This window comes from Mycteria americana, chromosome 1 (genome assembly GCF_035582795.1).
Source record: "Mycteria americana isolate JAX WOST 10 ecotype Jacksonville Zoo and Gardens chromosome 1, USCA_MyAme_1.0, whole genome shotgun sequence".
NCBI classification, from domain to species: Eukaryota; Metazoa; Chordata; class Aves; order Ciconiiformes; family Ciconiidae; genus Mycteria; species Mycteria americana.
Window position 1 is genome coordinate 139,516,686 of NC_134365.1, and position 21,221 is coordinate 139,537,906.

Genomic DNA, 21,221 nt, shown 5'->3' on the forward strand with positions numbered 1-21,221 from the left:
TTGCTTTGGCTGCCTCTCAAACGCAGGACTACAAAATGTTTTCCAGAAAAGCTCAGATCGGAGAGATTACTCACAAATTGCCTTTGTCATCACTCAGAGAAGAACTGTCTCTGGCTGGAAATATTTCAGAGATATTTATTGTATTCTGAAAACTTCATTTTATTTCTAACTTATTTACAGTTAAACATTCAGAATCATAAAATATGAAGTATAAAATATTTAACAAAATAGATGCAGTTCATGTTGTTCAGATGCACCATAGATATATGATGAAACAGTAAACAGCATAGGAATTTCCTGATGGTCCTCTCTCTCATTTACCAGGGAAAGGAGGGTGTAGACCTACTCTATACACTCTGGTCTGACCACTACGGCATCAACCTTTCATTTCAGAGAGAACAACGACACTCTGATTTCTGCGTCCTCTGTCTTCCACAGTTACCTTCTCTATCTGAAATGCAACACTGTAATGTTCAATACATCAGATACCCTCTGAAGTTGGTATTTTCAATACTTTTTTTTTTAAATATAGAACTTCCTAGAAAAGAAGAATCAGGTAATTCAGGCCATATGAACAAAAGAGTCATTTATTATATATATATTCTCTAGTAAGTTATAATAGTCTCTTGGATTTTAAATGTCTTTTTGCTATTTTCAATGCTTAAAAATTATAATTTTAAAACATTAAATATTGTGTTATATACATTATGATTTAATTTCTCATTTCTAAACATGGAGCATTCTCCAAGTGAAAACCTGGATGAAACAGAAAACAACTTCATTGACATTAACAGGCTTTAAAAGTTCACTTCATACAACCATAGATTTGACTATATGAAAAATAGCCAAACATCAATTTGCTCCTAGATGGGATTTTTTTTCTGTTCATTTTTCTGGTCTTGGGGAGAGGGTTTTTTTGGCTTTTGTTTTTGTATAAACGGAAGGACAGATCTGGTCATTACTTTTGTCAGTGTTCAGTATTTTAACTTTTTTTTTTAACCTCATACCTATTTTATATAAAATAACAAAATATACAGAGAAAGCTGAGTTTGTTACATTAGTTCATACACATACAGTAAATAAAAATTTTTTATGTATGGCTTTGCAAAGGTAGATTATGAAGTGACTTTTGTATTTTATTTGTTTAAAAGCATTTTAAGAGAACGTGTTAGTGTGCTTACAATAGCGGCCATGGTAGTCGAATGTCGAGCCAAGAGTTTAATGCTAGGATCACTGGAGGTCTTGCCTGACACTGCTTCTGCAGCCTTCAGAAGACAAATGTAGTTTATTACAACCTCATCTATCTTAGCTATAATTTCCTGCTGCTGTGTTTCAGAGTTCATGACTTTAACTAAACGCATGCAGGCTTCTGTTAAGCAACAGAGTACTTGAAAGCTGGAAGTCATAGCTAAAAGCATTTCCTCAGGGCTTTTATCAGCCATGGCCATTTTCCTGCAGGCACTTCCCAACTGTCTCGATTCCATAGATAACAGTTGTTTGTACTTAGAAAGTTTAAGGTCATATGTTTCTGGATGTAAATCTTCTCTCTTGCCCATACTTGCTCGGACCAGTGAGAGTAGCTCATTGGCATCCTTTTGTGCTGCAATAAATCCATCAGGCATTGCATACGTCTTCTCTTTCATCACATTTATTTGTGTGATTCGTGCATCGAAGGCCACATCGTTGAGATTCACATCAATTTGGCCATCTTGGATATCAGCACTGCTCTTCTCATGCACATTGACTGCCTCATCTTGCAGGGGCTCAGTAGCTTTTGGGGACTCCAAGACTTTCTGCTCATTTTCACTGGAAAACGACTGACCGACTGGTTCTGCGAGCTCACATGGGAGCTGCGGTTCGAAGAGACACGAGAGCTGATGGCTGTCTTCAGCATCTTCATCGTCGTTGTCATCGTTTCCTCTGCTTAGGAAACAATAGCTAAAGGGGCCACGACACCTCCAGGTGCTGGTGTCCAGCTTCCGCAAGGGCAACGTTCGACACTGCTTGGAGTCCTTCTGACTGGCGCCTGTGCCTGAACACCTCTTACTGTCCTTCTTATCAGTGCTGACGTACACACAGCTCTGGGAATAACTTTTTGACAGCTTTTTGCCCAGGGGGAGTTCCACCCTTCTCTCCAATTTGGATTCATCCCTTCGGGTGATGTCCAGGCATTTCAAGCCGGCTGCGGCTGCCTTCTTTTCAAACAGCATCTCAATGCCTGCCGATCCTCCAATGATGCTGCTGCTGCGTCTCAGCACTTTCCTGTTGTGCGGCATCCTGAGGCTTCCTCCTATCATGTCATATGGCCGTAAACTAACTGTTGCCCCACAAGCCTGATTTACTTTGGGAATGTCACAAGAGTCTTGATTTTGACTTGGCACCTTTGATTCTGATAGCATGGATGATAGCATGATGGAGTCAGCTAGAGGCTGTCTAGGAAAAGCTGTAGGCATGCCTCCTTGTCTTCCCTTTTCAGGCTCTGTGAAAGCTACACTAGGGGTAGTAGAAGAGCAGACAGAATAATTAAGCATCACCCTGATAATATTGAGACTGAACTTTCAAATATCTTTAACAGTCAGGACAAATGGATTCCTGGTATTTCCCAGGGGTCTCCATTCCTCAAAATATTTCACAAAAAATTCATGGCTAGTTCCTCATGTCTTTTGTATTTCAATCTATCAACAGCTTACAACTTATGAATAGTTAATTGTTCATTCCACCACAGCAGACTCGTTTAAAAAAAGGAATAGAAAATCATCTATAAAACTTCCTAAATCTCCCCCAATATATAGATTGGATATTTTCTGTTAAATAATGAGATGAATATTTTCAGATTAAAATACCTTCTTTAACTATACCCGAGAGGGTATGGAAAGCTGTATTCATTGTAATTTTGGTTTGGTTATGTGTTTTTTTGCCAGAGAAATAACATTTCTCATTCTTGCTCCTAGTCTGTTCCACTTTTAGATTTTCATGCATTCACACACTACTGCTACATGTAGATTGCAACCCAGGGAGAGGGAAGCATTTAAAACCCAACTGAAAGCATTTCCAATGCTGTCTCTGAAAATCTGCGGTTTTTTATAACAGTAAGTTCATAAAATCTCTTGAAATTGGAACTTAAAAATGCGGTAATGGTTCCATATGTAAATTATTCTTTAAGGAAACACCTACTGTCAGATGGTGAAGTAAATACATGCTTAATAAGATAGTGACATTTTCTCATCCTTACATTTTGAGCTTTTTATTCATACTGGCATGTTTTTAACAATCTGCTAAAATAGCATATAAGATACATAATAAATGAATCACAGTTTTTCCTCTCCTACATTAATATACCTTGTGAAGTCATCTCATATTCTAACAAGTATACTGGAACTCAAGTGACTATGGATTTTGGAGAGGCTCCCAAAGAGTGGAGGAGAGGCCTCTCCATTAACGTCCCCCCAAATGTTTTTAACTGTAATGAGAGGTTTTAAAAAAATTAATCTTTGTAAGCAGCTCATAAGAACATCTCAACATGTACCAGTAAATTGAATAGATACACCAAAGGTCTAATGCCACTGTCTGCTACAGCTTGACAATGTAGTTTCAGGTAAAGCTAATACAAACTTCACACCTAGTCCTCATCCTTAACATGTAGCTTTAAAAACGAACATAAGAAACACTTTATTACTGCTGTACCTGTAGTTTCTTTTATCTTGGGGATCCGATGACATCCTTCTCTCAAAGTGCCGAACAGTGGTTCAGCATTAATTGCTGAATGCACGACAGGCACCGTCATTCTGTGACACACGGCTTCAGGCTGCTGGTGCTGGTCCTTGTATGTCGTTCCATGGTTTGGAAGAATGGCAGCTCTTTCATCTGCTGGAATATAGGCAATGCCCTTCATTGACGGGTCAGAGATAATGTGCTTAACGTCAGAGGTACAAAGAGGAGATTCAACGGGGGTAGCACATGTGCTACTGCCTGTGCTGCATCCTGCATCCACTGAAGAGCACTGAGAGCTTTGCAGTGAGAAATGGCCTTCACTTTGCAGAGATGACATGCGCTTAGCCAAGTGATATTCACAAAGTCTAGCCACGCTCTGCTCAGCTTCTGGAAGCTTTGAAGGATGGTCATCTGCAGATAAATCGGTATCTTCTGCATCGTTTAGGTCTTTGGCTGAAGACACAGGAGTCATATCTGACAGGAAGTTTTCACCTTGGCTAAGCCCCGAGGTATCATCCTGATCCACCTCAGGATCCACTTCACCTTTACAGTCAGTTTCTGTTTTACCAAGGACAGGAACTCTTGGAAAAGTCTTCCCGTTCACTGTTTCTGGGCTTGGCTTATCTGCTGCCCCATCATCGGCAGCGTACCATCTTTGGCGAAAGGCAGTTCTCTCCACATTAAAAGTGCTTAGGCGTTGACTGTCTCTTGCTGAAAGAGTTCCAAATTTAGCTTTTAGATCTTCATCAGTCTCTGCTTTTTTAGTTCCCTGTTGCTTTTTCACAGTAGCATTGCCATCAGAGGGTGCTTTTACTTTGCTGTCTGTCATCTTATTTTTCCTTTTACTAGTGCAAGAATATACCAAGGATCCCATGTGCAATTTGCTAAAATAATCAGTGACAGATTTTGTTTCCATGGTCTCTGGCTCCATTTCCATGTTATCTGAATGAAGAATCTGCTTTGAAGGCACAACTTTTGACTGTAGCTCTGCAGCCTGACGACCAGCCAAAGGCTGTGAGGGCTTCATGCCTGGCCCTCCAGCCTGATTCTTAGTGATGGGAAACTCAGTCTGCTCTTCCACAAGGGGTTGGTAGCCTTCACTTGTGGTCAAAAACATACGTGCAGTGTTTTCCGACTGTTTCTGTGCCGCGGCTAGTTCAGAGCTTTCAGTCATTTCAGAGGAATTTGTTTCATTGCCAGAATCTGAAGATGACTCAGGGCTATATGCTCGCAGGATAGCTACACCTACAAGCCACAAAAAATAAGAGTCAATTAAATGACAGCAGCTGAAGCACCTGGATAAGTGACAAGCAAAGGGGGTGTGTTAGAGACAAAAATATGCGTGGTAAGAATACTCTGACTTTATTGCACAGTTCCCAGGACAGGTAGTTTAGTAACATAACGGTAGTTCCATTAAATAACATGGAATATGATGTATGCAAAATGATGGCAAAAAAGAAAAAAAAAAGGAAAACCAAAAAAACCCCAACCCTCATGAAATGGAGTATTTCCAAAGCTAAATGGATGAGATGGAATGATTTTCAATGAATAAATGTAACTATGGTGAAAGAACCTGAATTGTCATTCGTCTGCTGTTCCTCTGAAGCAGCCAAAGCTTCTAGTGCTTGAAGTGTAGAGACTACAGCATCATCTAGCCCCTTCTCACACTTCCCCTCTGTATTAGTAGGGACAGCATCGATAAGTGACACTGGAATGTCATCATTGCCTAGATTACTGGCTTGCTCCTTGTTGTCTCTAGGCTGCGTTGCTTGATTCTGAGAGTCTTCCTCATCTGAACTGTCCCTGAAGCCAGGTGGAGGAGCAGCAATGGCCATGTTTAAGGTATGCAATAGGAAATCATCTTCATTATCATCACCTTCCGGAGGGGGAAGTGAAGTCAAATCAATAATGTCATCACTAGAACCAGAAAGGCTGAGAAGAGCAGGCCTATTGATTTCTCCTACCATAATGTCTTCTTCACAGCTTACTTCATCTTCATCTTCGGCATCATCTGTGTTTTCTGCATAACAAATATCATGCAGCAAAGGCTCTTCTATCCCTTCCGCAGCTCCAAAAATTTTACCATCGTTTATAGTTGCGTAAACAGAATTTGTAGCAAATTGAATGCTTTCAGCATCTGGTGACAACTCCAGGCCTTTAATGTCATTGGCATTACTAATATAAATGGCTCTTTGTTTGTCTAGTACTTCTGGACTATCATCCAAAAGCCTTTCATAGCCAAGAGTCTGGGGGTTGATACCATCCAAGTTGTGATCTCCAAATATAAAGGAAACTTTTGCTCCTCTGGGGGAATCCTGTGCTTTCTTGCTAGATTCCAAACCTGAGAGTGACAGCAGTGAAGGCTGATTAAAATTTCTGCTTTCTTCTGCTTCAGTGGGGTCACTTTGCTTGGCCAGATGCTGATCAAATCCACCTGAATTATAAGTATTTTCTATGTACAGATGTCTGTGTTCTTTTTGACATAACAGACTTTCAGAAACATCTACAGTCTTCTGCTTTGGATCAGCAAAGGACATTTGAGTCTCTTGATCTCCGTCAGCCAGGAAAGTGGTAGTTTTTGGTATACAATTCCACTCAGAAGCAAGGAGATTATGCTTCCCTCTATTTTCAGTTCCTATAGCATGGTGAAATAAAGTCAACGTTGTGAAATCAAAAAGCAAAGTCATGTAATTTTTAGACAGTAACTTGTTAATACTGACAATAAACACTCTGAATAGGACAGCTAGGCCATCAAACACTTCAGAAAAGCACTTTCAAACTCACCTCTGTGCTAAGTTAAATACCTGTTGATTCAATGACCTAAAGTTTAACTGGTATTTTTGTACTTTAGTACAAAACTAAACCTCAGCTAGGTACAAATGCTATTGCAGGAATAGTAACACAAAACCAAATCCCCAGCTGGTTTCTCCAACATCATATGCATTCTTACAAAAGATATATGCATATAAAATAATAACACTCACAGGGAGCGTGCATCTGTTCCGCTACAGTACGAAAGACGTTATTCACCTGCTTTATTTTACCATTAAGATGCTATCATAGGCTGAATATTAGAACATTATAAAGCTGAACTGATATACTGTGGTGCTAGGTCTGAGCCAGCAATGAGATCTCATTTGGTATAGCCTTCTATTTATCTGGAGGTGCACTGGCTTAAGTTGGCTTCTGCTTTATACATTGGACCATTGTTAACATACTGTGCAATGAATACCTGTTTCTCGGCTCCCTGTATTTTTCTTGTTGGCCATGTTAAATATTGAGCGCCTTGAGTCAACCAGCAGTCTATAATATCCAGCTGTTAGGCAAGCAAGATTCATTGCATCTGATGACTCCATCAGTAGAGTAATAGGCTAAGAAGAATACAACCAAGTCTTGGTTAAGGCTGTTCCTCCTCAATCTGTTTACCTGCTGACAATACTACTACATGGAAGCAAAGGGAATTACATCACAAACACCACACTGAAAAATACACACAAGAACTTATTTTCCTCACTACCAATATAAAACAGTATCAAACATTTAGAAAAGACTGGAGTTGCAGTAAGGTAGAAGTCCAACCGGACATTTTAACAGCTGATTTTCCTCTCTTTCTGAATGAAGCCAACCATTTTAAGTACCATCTTTTTCTTGCATAGATATATTATTCTCGCCAAGGCACTGTTTACTGTTACTCAGAAACTGCCAAGGGCTAAGAACCTCATACATTAGGTGCTGGAGTCTTACAGTAGTATGGGCATCTGCAGCTTCCCAGAAAATGAGGTGCCCTAAGCACATGTAAAGAAGCAAAACACGGGAAGCAAACAGAGTCAGGGAAAGTTCATGTTCAGAAAATACAGTTCTGAGGTTAAAGCTATCATTACACAGCAGTGACAGTGAATATTACAATGACAGCTTAAAAGAGTTCAGTGTTTGTGGCCTGGCATCACTGAAAAGACAAGTGATGAAAAAATAAGCAGATAAACAGAGACAAAGAGAACAGAGAAAGATCCTCAGAAGGGAGATCAGCAAAGAAAACAAACTCAAAGCGTTTAAAAAAAAAAGTCAAACCTAACAGAAAAATGAGAGACCTCAGACTTTGAAAAAATACGTCTGCCAGGCTAGCGAGCATCGAACCCGAGACATCCATGTGAAACATACTTTCTTTAATTCCCTTTTCTTTTGCCACAATATATAAATTTATTTGCCCAAAACTTTTGTTCATGTCTCTGTAGCTTTTAACACCAAAAGCTGCTCTTCTCAATTTTATTTTAAGGTGGTTAGCCTCTACAACTCCTAGAAAGGAAGTAAAAATGAAGCCCTTACCATGACACATAGATAGAAATTACACTGTAGACAACCCATCTTATCACTCACAGTTTGTAGTGACTCATAGCTATCTGGACATTTGTGACAATTTATCATAATTTAGCATGCAGAGCCCACTGTCACAGATGCAGGGACCTGCATCATTTGTTCCAGGAGGAACATTACATGCAACAAGGATGGCTCTTCAAGTTACTCAACCCCTTACTAGTTAAAAGACAACTGATTCTAATGGAGGCTGTGGCCAAAACATAACTGATGATCATAGCTCACTACCAAACCCACAATAGGTCTGATAATTTTTAAATGCCTGTGCTGCAGCATCTTAGGCCAAAATACCCTGGGTGCCCTGAATGTTGTATGAACAGTTTTGAGCGACATGGAAAAATTTATGCATTTTTTTTCTTTAAAGTATTTTGTGCTACAGTTTGAGGTTCTATTCAAGACATGCTTCTTTCAAAGCATTCAACTATAGCTATAAAAGTTAACTATAAATTGTTAAACCTACAATGGGCTAATTAATCTCTGTTCTTTCGACTGACTGCTGAAAACTAACATTTGAAATGCTATGTTGATCTCAAATTTTCTGCAGTGATTGACAGAAATGGATGATCTCCACAGAAATCTCAGATTGCTGAAAACAGTGCTGTGAACTACTGTTAATCTGCTGAACAGTCCTGTGACAGCTAAACTTTTATTGCCTGCTTCTGCCAAGTGATACATGCTTGAGAAGACATTAAAAAGAACCAAAACTAAAATAAAAATCCAAACTGTTTATTCATTTATTCATTAAGAAAATATTGGCATATATGACACATTTTGGCATATTCAGCATCTGGATATATGGACCTGCTACCTTAGGGTAAGCCAAGGGATGAAAAGATCAGTTGTGAATAACTACCTGTGTGTGCCCCCATCTCTTACAAAGGACACAGTGACAACCCCTAACTGCGCCCCACAGAGAGGCAATTTTTTGTTAAATTCCACCGAGAGCCTCCTAGATTTGTTATTTTAATGTTAGGCCAGTCTCTCTGGGTTTAAGATTGCATGTGTCAAAATGCAAGGAGATGAGGATATACACGGTTTACAGTAAGACTCTAACAGTATTATAATATAAAACAACACAATAGCATGGTAATATATAATACTATGGCATACAGTGCTGCATTTTACATACGGGCAGATGGGAAGGATTTAATTTCTATATTACTTTCTCCATCTGCAAAAAGGGGATAACAGCTTTCTCACAAGAGGGCTACAAGTTTAGCACAGTAACGCAGGTAAAGTAGCCTGCGATCCTCAGATGTTATCATTGCTAAGTAAGGTGAAAGAGATGCTGTGTTCACCCACAAATGCTGTGTTCACCAAATTTCTCTTAAGTTGCTGTCAAAGAGCATCTACATTAATTTACAGCAATGTTTTTTTCATTAACTTAAATACAGGGAAACAGTTCCAGGTCAATAAACATAAAGTATTCAAAGCAAAAGCTTAGTAAAATATTCCTTGTGTATGTTTTTTGTGTATAGCTGGGTAAGCAAAAAGAACTGTTAGGCTCTATTTATTTTCATAGAATATTTAAGTTTCAAGTATAATGAGAACTCTTCCTTCAATCTCTGATTATCCTGATTAATGCTCTAGACAGTCTATGAAGCCTTTCACTTCAGAACCAAACAGAAAACACACCAAGAAGAACCAGGACAATATAATATACAAAACTCCACTCATTGCCACTAGATGCCACAGACACAGTGTTAAGCGGGATTCAAGAGAAATTAAATGAGTATAGGTAGATGAAGAGGATCTATGAATATATTATGTAGGGTAAAACACTTAACTGGAATTATAAGGGCTAAAAAAAAGCCTTGCCTTTCATTGGTAACTGCTGTGCGGTTACCTGCAGTGAACTTGGCAGGTAAAACACTGGATTACAGGGGACACTGGGCTGATGCAGCTGGCAATTCTCTAACGGTAATAATATTGTCTGTTACACTAGAAGGAGCTTCTAGGGACTCAAGGAGCTTCAAAAGAAGGCCAATTTCATCATCACCTCTTCTCACCACGGAAATCAAGGAAGACAACAACAAAGCGAGTTGCCTGGTGTCAGCCAAGACAAAAATCAGAATAGAATACAACTGCTGCAAAGTACCAGTCTGGTACACCGTAGGCCCCTCAAATGCCCAAGCTGTACTCTACATGCACTCTGACCACAAAATAGCTAAAAACGCACCCTCAGAATATTATTGGCATGAAAACGTTCAGAACAGTATAGCTTGATCAAATACTCAAATAAAGACAAAAACGTTATTTAAAGATATTATACCAATACAAATCAACAACAAACTTACTTTTACATCTAAGACGTGCAGCTCAACTCTAACACTGCTTTCATCTTCTGTAAACATCTCAATCCTGTTCACGTGGCTGAAGTCTGCCAGAAGAGCCACCAGGTTTGTTTTGGTGTTTATCACATGACTGATTCCATACCGCGGCCCTACTAACAGTGTCACTTCTGACCGCTTTTCTCCCTGCTTTAGCAGAAAAAGAAAAAAAGCAAAAGTAAAAAATATGATAGGTACTGCATAGTGACAGAAATTGTCCCTGCCTCCTTTCATTTTCCTGGAGCTACATTTGCATGGCGTTTCTACATTGAATGCTACAATATATAAGAGCATACTTGATTCATAATTAAAAACAAAAAGTAAAGGAATCTGTTCCTGGATATTGACTGCACTGTAGTTTTTAAATGGATAGTAAGATGGACAGACAGACGGATGGATGGAATCTGCTTCTGTTAAAAGAAAATCTTTGCCACCAAGAGTTTTCCAGACTAATAATATTAGTATTCTATAGTTAATTGGATGGTGCTATTTGCCAAAAGGGTGCTAACCCACCTCTAAATCCTCAGTAAAAATTCAAATTATAACCAGAATGTTATTTTCAAGATTAAAAGCAAAAAAAGTGATTTGGTTCAATTTAACAATTATTTTTAAGTGTATGACTAGAACCTAAACTTCTAAAGAAAATTATATGGTCCAGCTTTTGCAAAAAGATATTTGGATAAAAAATCAAGAGAAGAGAGAGACTATTTCAAGAGAAATATTACCACTAATGTTGCCTTGAAAACACGCCCTCCATATAATCGTAGATCACTGAGGAACTTTAGATAATGCACCTTGGCTTGCAGAGCAGATAGCTGAGGGAGGAGAAACAGGGGTAAGAGGTAGTAGTGGAAATCATCACATTACCAAATTCAGAAAGAAAATGTATTTGTGTAGTCTAAGGAGAATGGACTGCAATAACAGCTCTTCAGAGCCTGAAACTAAATCGTTAGATGCTTGAGTTTCAGATGAGGAGAAACAGTTTCACTCTTAACTTTAAGATCTTGCTTGTTTAGTTAAAATGCACTGAGGACTTGGGTACGGGCAGATCAGAGCACTGCAAGAACATCGTAACTGCTCCAATGAAGGGAAGACGTTAAACTACTCAAATTAAACATCTGTTCATTGAGGGATTTCAAGGCTAGACAGCAGCTTTCCATTCATAATCACCATCAGTTCTTAAACATTTATGTACCTATACAGAGAAAGAGAACAAAGAATTTGCTTTTGTCAGCTCTGTGTATTACATTTTGCTAGGTACTTGTGGCATATGGCATATTATTCCACCTCATTACTGCATTTCCCATTTTTTTAAAATAAAACTCTTCCACTATATTTAGTAGGGAATAGATCTGAAAGCCAAATACAGTACACCAACAGATATGATCATATCATGCAATACATGTCATAATTTATCTCCTTTTTCTCCTCTGAGCTTAAACTACCCACTTGAAAAGAAACAACTTGGAAATATTTTATAAGACTGAATGGAAACAAGAAACAGTTCATTTCACCCAAACAGTCTGGACCCAAACCTTATACCTCCCTGGTGTAAATCCTTAGATCTGGACTTTTAAAAGATAAGATAAACCAAGCTCATCTCATTTGCTATTCTCATTTCATCCACCTCATTTCCAATTCAAAATCTTATTTGATCTTGAAAAGCATTTTAAAAGTCCCTATCCTAAGGTTTTTCTAGATGCCAAGGAGGAAATTAATTCAGAGCAGAGCAACTAGTGGGAATGCTTTCCCCTTCCCTTCACCAGATGTTCAGTTGGTGTAAAAATACACAGGGGTTGTAAAAAATGGGAGAATCCTGAGAATGACAGGTTTCCCTTCATGTGGAGGGACAGAAGACCCCAGAAAGAAATCGGTTCCTGCGTTAGTACCTACAAGTGAGACAGAAGGTGACGATGAGCTCAGATGCTTTGTTTCTGAGAGCTACCTGCTAAAAAAGCAGCTGAGCACACAACATATTTCCAAAGCTCAAATCTAAAAGAATAAAGCAAAAACAACGAAGTCTGCTTGCTGCAGGAAGGGACTGTTGCAACCTCTCTTCTAACCAAGAACCGATACTGTATGCCACTGTCGTCACCTGCAAGGCCTGCAGCAGCAATGGCTTCCAAAATAAACCCAAATCTACACTACCAGGATAAACAATAAGCAACTGGCATTATTTAGCTTTAGCTTCAGCAGTACAGGACACGTGCAGTGCTTCAGTCAAAAAGGTGGCCTTTCTTCCTGAGCATCGCAGGTCAAACACAGAGCTATGGTCACAGTCATGATGTGATCCGAAACCTCCAAGCAGGATTTCTGCTGATCACCATGAACCTTAGCTCAGGCACCAGGTGTTTTGGGGTTTTTCTGTTCAGAAATAAAGTGTCATGAAGCAGGATTCAACTCATTTTTGTGTCTCACCTAGTCACTCTTAGGTTCTTTTTATAGTCCATGGAGAGAAATAGGCATTTCTAGGACACAAGTCATCTGACCTATTTTTGGTTCCTAATGTGGGATGGGATGAATCGCTCCCTAGAAGTGCCTATTTCTCTCCACTGACTACAAAGAGAGACGAGATGACTTGCATAAAGAAACCTCATTATGGTGTCTAAAACCAGCCTCAGCTGTATGCATGTAACAAAGGCATTTCTCAGACACATTGCCTTCTACATGTTTTTTCCAGCTGAAGTTAAACCTTAGTGCTAAGAAAAGCATTTTACAATAGCAAGGAGGGTCAGTTACTGTAAGGAGCATCATCTACACAGTTAGATCTTAGCCAGCGAAAAGTCTCTATCTATAGCATAACAGAAAACAATCCTGAAAAACAGCATTTATGTCAGGCCCATAGGTTAATGTGGTTCAGATCTGAGCATCAGAGAGAGAACAATAACTTTCATAACAAGTCTGCCATTAATAGGAAGCACTAAATGAATTAAAAAATACGTATCTTTATCATACATGAAGCATTAATAACCAGTTTTCTGGCATTCTCAAGATAAGAAGATAGTTTAGTTGGTGTATAATTAATTATTTTTAATTGTTCTTGTCTATGTTGTACTGAGCACCGAAAGTTAAATTGTCTATATTCTCTGAAAATATAATGGCTAGGTGTTTCTCCGAAGGATTAATTTTAAATGTTTCCCATGCATGCCACCCTTTCTGTTCTTTAAAACATATTTTCCATTAAGATGCAAATGTAATACCTTTTTACCCGGAGGAACTAGGTTTTGATTTGCTTTGACAAGGTGTGAAAGTGCTTTCTTTATGTTCTTTTCTTTCATGCTTTGCAGCACAGCAGATGGAAGAAAAGTCTCTAATCCCCATTCTTTTCTGCAATAAAAGGCATATGTTTAATTTCACGTTCCTGTGATGATTATTTATCTAAAGACTGGTGACTACAATGCCAAGTGAATGAATGCCTGAAAACAGGAGAGTTGATCAAGTCCAGAGTTTTGCAATAACACATTATTTTCTATGTTCAAACCATATATTACTTATGAAAAAGATGCTTTACAATGATATATAATCTTTCTTCTATCCCTTCTCTCTCTTCCATCATGCCTTTCAGAAAAGTTTAAAGTCTTTATGTTTAAAATCTATGCTGTATTGTTAAACACCACTTAATCACATAGGCAAGTACCATTATAGAATTAAAATCGCAGAAGATTTAAAAACATAATGTCAGATTTAATATTATTTTCTTGGGTTTTCTTAGCATATGCAAAGCAGTCAACCATTGTCTTTGTCACTTGTATTTTTGGGTTTTTTTCCCTCAAAAACAACCAGTCCCCCCCCTTTTACCAAGTTTTCTTTTCTGCTTGAAGCACTCCTTTTGATAGAAGACTGACTCTTCACTTGTAGTAATTATTTCTGCTGATTCATTAATATAATACAATATAAAATGGTCCTCAGTAAGGTAGATAAACTCTACATGATCGAGTAGTTATTATTTGCATTCTGCAAGCAAACTAAGCAAAACCAACAAAAGTTTTGTTTTGTTTTGTTTTTTAAATCTAAGCAGATGTACCCACAATTGCATTATAGAAATTTTCTTTTGCTTTGTAGTTACAAATACAGGTTGTCTAACATAAAACAGGTGCCTACTAGGATACTTCTGTATCTAAGAAATCTTTCAAGTGGAATCTAAGACCCTACAATCTTCTGTAGCAAGAAATCAACTGAATCTTACTATAATAATCTCTACTAAAACCATAGGATCCAGACCACATAAACTTAGATCTGACCATTAAAACATTGAAAATGAGTGACTTAATCTTATTTACAGTTATAGGCTATTTCACATGCCTAAACAGATGCCCAAAAGGTGTAGTCCATACTTACAGCTCTTAACACACCTGAATCAATTTCAGCAACAAAGAATGAACCTAAAATTGGTGCATACATACAGACATATTAAAGAAACAAAGAATCCACAAGTTAATCCTAATGTTTCACCTTTAAAGAATACACTGTATTCTCAACTTACTCTATATATTTGAGGGAGATTTTCTGAGTTTGCTTGGTGGTCACAGTCGCAATATACATTTGTAATGCAGCCAACCGCAGGGCAATGTCATATTTCAGTTCTGGTCCAAATCTTTCTTGAACCACGTCGTTACAGCTCTGCCAAAGAACCAGTAGAGGGAGCATCAAGTTTAAAAATCTTGCACTAAAAATAAATTATAGTCCTTTGGTTTTTTGTTTTCTGTTTTTGTTTGTTTGTTTGTTTGTTTGTTTTTTAAATTATCATTGCATGAAGAGTAACCCCGAACTCAGAAGCAGGACCATGCTGAAGGTAGGACTGTTGCTCTCAGAGGTGTCAGATGCTTACCAGGGTATGGGAACTTCTGAAGAACACAAGGACTTCTGCCAAGGAGCAGAAGGCATAAGCATTTTGATCTAAGCTCTCTTCATCTTTCCAGGGGAGAACAGTAATCCCCTTTCACAAAGAGTGTTGGGAGGGTATCAGTGTATCTGGACTCAGGATAGCAGGATTCTAACTGGTGAGATACCCAGGAGAACCATGTTGCTTGTACATCAGTTTTCTCATCCATTTTACTGGAAGTTCCTTTTCAGACATCATTTCTGTCTGATATTACAGTACCAGAAATAAGTATTAGCAATTACTTCAGCTTCACTCTTTTCTAAAGCCAAATATATTTTGGAAAGATATCAAAGCATTACTATTTGGAGAGACTTATGAAGGAAGGGGACTTTGCAGATGATAAAGATTTGCACATTCCCCAAGTGCTTTAGCTTTATGCAGCAGAAATAAAAACCAGGATTTACTGCAGCCACACTTTTCTTTGTGAAGATATAAATCTGTATACACACTGAGTGCAACTATCTTTTTATTTTCCTTTACGCTAACAATGGCCATGCCTTCACTTACCTGTACATAGAGATATTCAAAAGCAACTGGATCTCTTCTTAAAAGATCAATGGGATCCTTTGGGACAAAGCTAATCCTGAAAAGACATCTCATCTTATGCGAGCTTGGCCTCTGGGTCACCTAGGACAGTGCAATAATCATATCAGAGCTTGGCAACCCTGGTTGTGCAATGCGGTCTGTAGTCTTGGGCACTGTGACCCTGTTCCAGAACCACATGGTATCAAGAAAAATAATTCTGTCCAACAAAGAGCTTTGCCACGGGCTCCTTATTAAGTTCTTCACGTAAGAACACCATATATATAATATTGTGGAAAGACTTTTAGACTCCTATAGGCATGACTGCCCAATACAACTCATCCTTAAAGCAACAGAATTCACTCATTCAGAACCAGAGTGAAAGGACAGAGAAAACAGACCTTAATGAAAATACAAACTGAGTTGTGCTTCAGCAGGACCAAAATACTCATAAATGAGAAGGGCTAGAAGGTTTTTGGGGAGAAGTCACATTTTATATCTTAGACTGACTGAGAACACAGGTGAAGTACAGCTTAGTAGCTATTATTCTCACTTTCTCTTGCTTGTTTTAATCCACTAGACCATTTGCGAGAAACTGGCTTTTTTGAATTTTCCTGGGTTGTTCTGGATTAAGAGACCTACCCCCAGACTTCCGACCAAGATAAATCTCTCCCAATACATTAAAAAATGAAAAAGACCACTTTGCTTGTTGGTCAGCAAAACTTTGTTCAGCATGTAGAACTGTAAACTGGGTATATTCATGGGGGACCACTGCATAGCTCATGAATAATTGGATGAAAGGGTAACAATCCAATAACACCATTGTAAGTCATGGTCAGCAGCAACATTATAATGGCAAATTAAAGTATTGCTGATTTTACAGGAACTTCAAAGAAGAAACCCTGAGAATTAATGTCATTTATGTAGTTTATTCAATTAGGCTAATGTAGTTAGAGAGTTAGGGTACTTTATAATCAACATCCTTAATTGATAAAACTGTACTTTTAAAAATCTCCAGTGAAGTCTCTGCCTTGCCCTAACAATTTTCAAAATGTTTGTTTATCTATCTCACATTGTCTCTGGCCTCATTCCTAAGTACCTAGATAGACTCTGTATGCATAAATCAGAGCTCTGGATGGGATTTTCAAAAGCTCACTGTGTTGGTTTATTCTGGTTCTTCTGATTTCGATGGGAATTTTACCAATTACTTCAAAGAGAGACAGCTAGGCCAGGAGAGCCAGTATTGAGTACTTCTGTGTATTCATTGGGTAGCTTATATCCACAAGAAAAGAATGTTAACATGGCAAAGTCAAGTGCTTAGAAGTTGGAAAATGCTAGAAAGACGGTTAATTGGTAAATTAAGTTCCTCCATACCATTACACAGACTCTAGTTACATGATCAAGGGGATTCTGGCATTTAAATTAAGTCTTTTTTCCCCATCCCATCTAAGAATCCATTTCTCTTGTTTTTGTAAATTTAGGTGAAATTTAAAAAATACTCATGTTCTCCTGAAAAATAGAAATAGCATGGAAAATTTCAGGGTAAACAGTTTGGCAAAATGATAAGCAGCTAAAATCAGGGTCCCCTGCTGGGAACTGTGAAGCAACTTTACCTCTAGTCACACCTCCCTCATCTAAGGAAGAAAGTCACAACAGCATTTTCCGGGTCACAATTCATCATCGCTGAAGTGACATAATGTATCGCTGCGTAAACAAGCCACACTTGGCTTCATCAGAAAGAGTATTATTTCCTGTCACCCAGATACAGATCTGTATAATCAGATAGGAACCAAAGATCAAAATAAGCTTTTTAAAGGAATTTGGGCAGACTGTGGTTCTCAGAATTGTGACCATCGATTTTCCGGCTGAGAATGTTTATTAGCTGGGCCACATATGATATGAAAAAAGCTATTTTCTAGCTTTCAGTCTGATCTTTAATGAACTTTTTAATACTTTTTAATGGCCCAATGAAGCAATGAAATATGATGCCTATATAATAGAAAATAATTGTTTTCTGTGAGAACTTGATTCTTACAACCACATCTAAATACTGCTGCTATTTGATAGACTGTATCGAACTATAAATCCTGCAGTTAACTCACTTGAGTAATTAAAAAGATGGATAATTTACTGATTAATCAGTCTCAGTAATATCTGTTTTCACATATCATTACACAAACCTGAGTTAGAGTCTCCTGTTCATGTAGCAAAAGGAGTTTCGTTCCAGATCCTTCAACTCTCTGCTCCAGCATCAGGGAAAAGTGTTCAATACACTTGATGGAAAGCTTTTCTTGGAGTGTTAAGATGACATCCTAATTAACAAAGGATTTATAAAATGAGCTTAAATTCATGAAGCATTGGGACCCAGTTCTTCACTGCCATGCACCCTGCATGTATGCAGCACAGGGTGGAAGCCCAGCTGTTACATGGGAGGACGGTCGTGTTTCGTGTCTGTTCTGCACGAGTATACAGGACATCAGACACATTCACCCAGTGAAAAATCAGTGCCTTTATATTCGAACATCCCTGAGATGATATTCAACATGCACGTGAAAAATATATACATGGGATTGCTGTGAATGGACAACTTTCTGTCAGGTTAACATGCAAATTATACTTGTGTGGCCCTTAAATCATCTCTCTCTCTCCCTGGAAATAAAGCCTCTCCATCAGCAAAGGAAAGATGGTCTTGCCGCTCTTCTCTTCACTTACTTTTGGGGCAGGGCCATCCAGCAGTACAAACCAAAGTTATATGTTCAAAAAAAAAAAAAAAAGAATGGCCTTTATTTGTTCTATGGCAAGGGTTTTTTTGTTTTGAAGTCTACTTCTTGATACTTGCGTTCAATGGACATTATTGAGTTTTACATGCTGACAGAAAAGTCAGTGATGATGATACCTGTGGAGAACAATAGCTCTAAATTCAGGGATCATGTTAATCTATAGTATAAAACCCATTTTTAGAGACTTTTAATTAGTTTTTTTCACATTGGATTATGTCTAAGGGTAATCAATGAGAGAACAATTGTTTCTAAAATAACAGCTAAACAAGCCTCCTCACAAAACCATTCAACCAATTCCTACTTTACTTTCATACAACGCTTTGTAAATATATGCAGAGTATTAATATCATCTGGCAAGATAGCTTTTGCTTTAGTGAATGTAGTAGGAAAAAGAAATATATAATAACCCATCATTTAAAAATAGTTTCACATTATGTTGGTGAAAAGATTAAAACATTTCTATCCATCCAAAAGATTTTTTAGATATACATAAGTATCCAGATGGATAGGACTTACTAAGGAGATCATGACGAATTGTAATCCAAGTGTTTTAACATAATTTAGGAAAATTAATTGATCAATTACAGTCTGTTTATGGAAAATCAACACCAAATTGGTGGAAGGATGACAAATGTATGTAGTAGGATGGGGACAACTCTGTACAATGTACAGAATATAAGACAGTATTAATGGATTGCAAGCAACCACTCTAAATAATGCAGGTTAATATTACACTATTCTATGTGGAATAGTGGAGAATTTATTACTTACACATAAAATGTACTTTTATTTATACTCCTAAACTATGCTCAAGGGCAAGGGGCTTAACAGTAACATGAAGAGGCTTAATATTAAATGTAAGTTTTTAAGAGGGGGTAATAATGGCACTGTTTTCCACTAGCTACCTTGGACCTTTTAAAATATGATGCTAAGGCACACAGGCACTGAATTACTGAACCCAATTTTTTGCTAGCCTATCCTCTCATCCAATAACTTAGAGTCAGCACAGGTGCTGCCTCCAGCAATAAGGAAAGCGAGGACTGCAGGTAAGGCACCGGTTGTGCCCTCGTTGTTAAGTGGTGAGTTACGGGACTGCTAGGGGCGGAAAAAACCTGCATTTGCCATGACTCAACTGGGGCATGTCTGCTTCACCTCAGTTTAGCAAAAGCCGGAGCAATCCACACCCACCCATCCACAATGAGGAATACACACACACATACACGCAAGAATATGTAATATATAGCTGTGCAGGCTATGGAATATATAATTGCCTGAATTAGATGCAAAGGAAATTATTCCTACAAAAAGTGAGAACGACTAAGGTCAAAGCAGGCTTACAGCATCAATACAGCTAGGGTGCTGAGCCCACGTGGGTATCCTTGCAAAGGACTTCAGATTAGATATATGGCCTTACGCTACATGATACACCCATGACAGAACTACTGAAAACTAATGTAATGTGATGGCCAAAGACTGGTCTTCAGAGGCAAAATATCCTGGAACAGGTTGGTTGTTTTTATGCTCATAAAAGAAAATACTGGCAAGTGGGCTCGTGGGCCTTAGAAGGGTACGGAGACCTCACTATCTACATGAAACATGCCTCCTAATTCTTCACTCAACCAAATTCTCAAATGGACGGAAGGAATTCAGTATCCCATGGCTGTAGAGTGGAGGCTTGGATCCATTACCTGCACTCAATTTATGCCTAAGGTATATATATATGAACTATAAACAGATATTGCAGCCCATTTTTAAGTGTAACTTCAATATTTGTTTTGCCTTCAGACTGGAGTAAATTTCCCCTTGTTTACCTTGGTAAATCACTCTCCTTGCTGTTCTAACTGATTGAGCATACTGCTGAATCACAGTGAGCAGAAAAGCAGCCTTTCTTCAAATGGGCTTTACAATCCCTTAAAGCCAGCTAAAGCTGGCAGTGCAGTCGAAAATTGCACCCCCGGCCTTCACTGATCATTCCCTCCCATGCATCTCTCTTGTCTCAGTGTCGCAAGCGTGCACGCTACCATGCGGTGAACTAGATTTGGTAACCAATCTATGTTAAAACTAGCTCACCCAAACAAAAATGCTTGAGAGACTAGCAGCGTGTCCAATAGTGCTAGTTGTGCTGCTTACTACGCTACTCCACGGCACTCACAGACTCCGATGCCACCTCTGGTTTTGGAACATCCATGGAACAGTGTCACAGACACTCCCTAGCAGCCTCAGTTGTGTGCCAGGCCTTCACCTCCTTATTTCTCTACGTGAAATGTGTTATGGAAAGCATAGAGGGCATTACACTGAGACGAGCAATTTATCACCAGCATAACCCTACAATATCCCATCCCAAGTTCACTGGACGACAAGCTAGATGATACTCAATTAGAAACCAACATCTTAATCTTCTTAGCTCCTGACTTTTGCTGACAAGTCATGCTAGTATTTGGCAGCATATCAAAACGATAGGACCATACAATTTTAATTGCACTCCAGGCACATTAAAATGATCACTTTTACTTTTTTCTTCATTGACAATATGTTTTTAGCAGCAGAAAAATGGACCAAAACCTCATTATTTCTGAACTATGAGTCCAGCCCCAACTGAACACACTAGTAATTTTGTTCGTAAAG

General features: G+C 38.4%; 1 protein-coding gene across 1 annotated transcript in view; it reads right to left on the reverse strand.

Annotated features, from left to right (window-relative positions):
* Positions 1-711: 711 nt before the first annotated feature.
* The window catches only part of FRMPD4 (FERM and PDZ domain containing 4), a 120,502-nt gene continuing 99,992 nt past the window's right edge, over positions 712-21,221 (reverse strand). Inside the window, exons 7-16 of the mRNA XM_075491904.1 lie at positions 17,997-18,128; positions 15,802-15,921; positions 14,896-15,032; positions 13,613-13,739; positions 11,138-11,227; positions 10,380-10,562; positions 6,944-7,082; positions 5,285-6,346; positions 3,685-4,956; positions 712-2,488 (exon numbers count right to left, since the gene is read on the reverse strand). Of these exons, the coding sequence (XP_075348019.1) occupies positions 1,137-2,488; positions 3,685-4,956; positions 5,285-6,346; positions 6,944-7,082; positions 10,380-10,562; positions 11,138-11,227; positions 13,613-13,739; positions 14,896-15,032; positions 15,802-15,921; positions 17,997-18,128 (4,614 nt within the window). The 3' untranslated portion in view covers positions 712-1,136. The remainder of the gene's footprint in view (positions 2,489-3,684; positions 4,957-5,284; positions 6,347-6,943; positions 7,083-10,379; positions 10,563-11,137; positions 11,228-13,612; positions 13,740-14,895; positions 15,033-15,801; positions 15,922-17,996; positions 18,129-21,221) is intronic.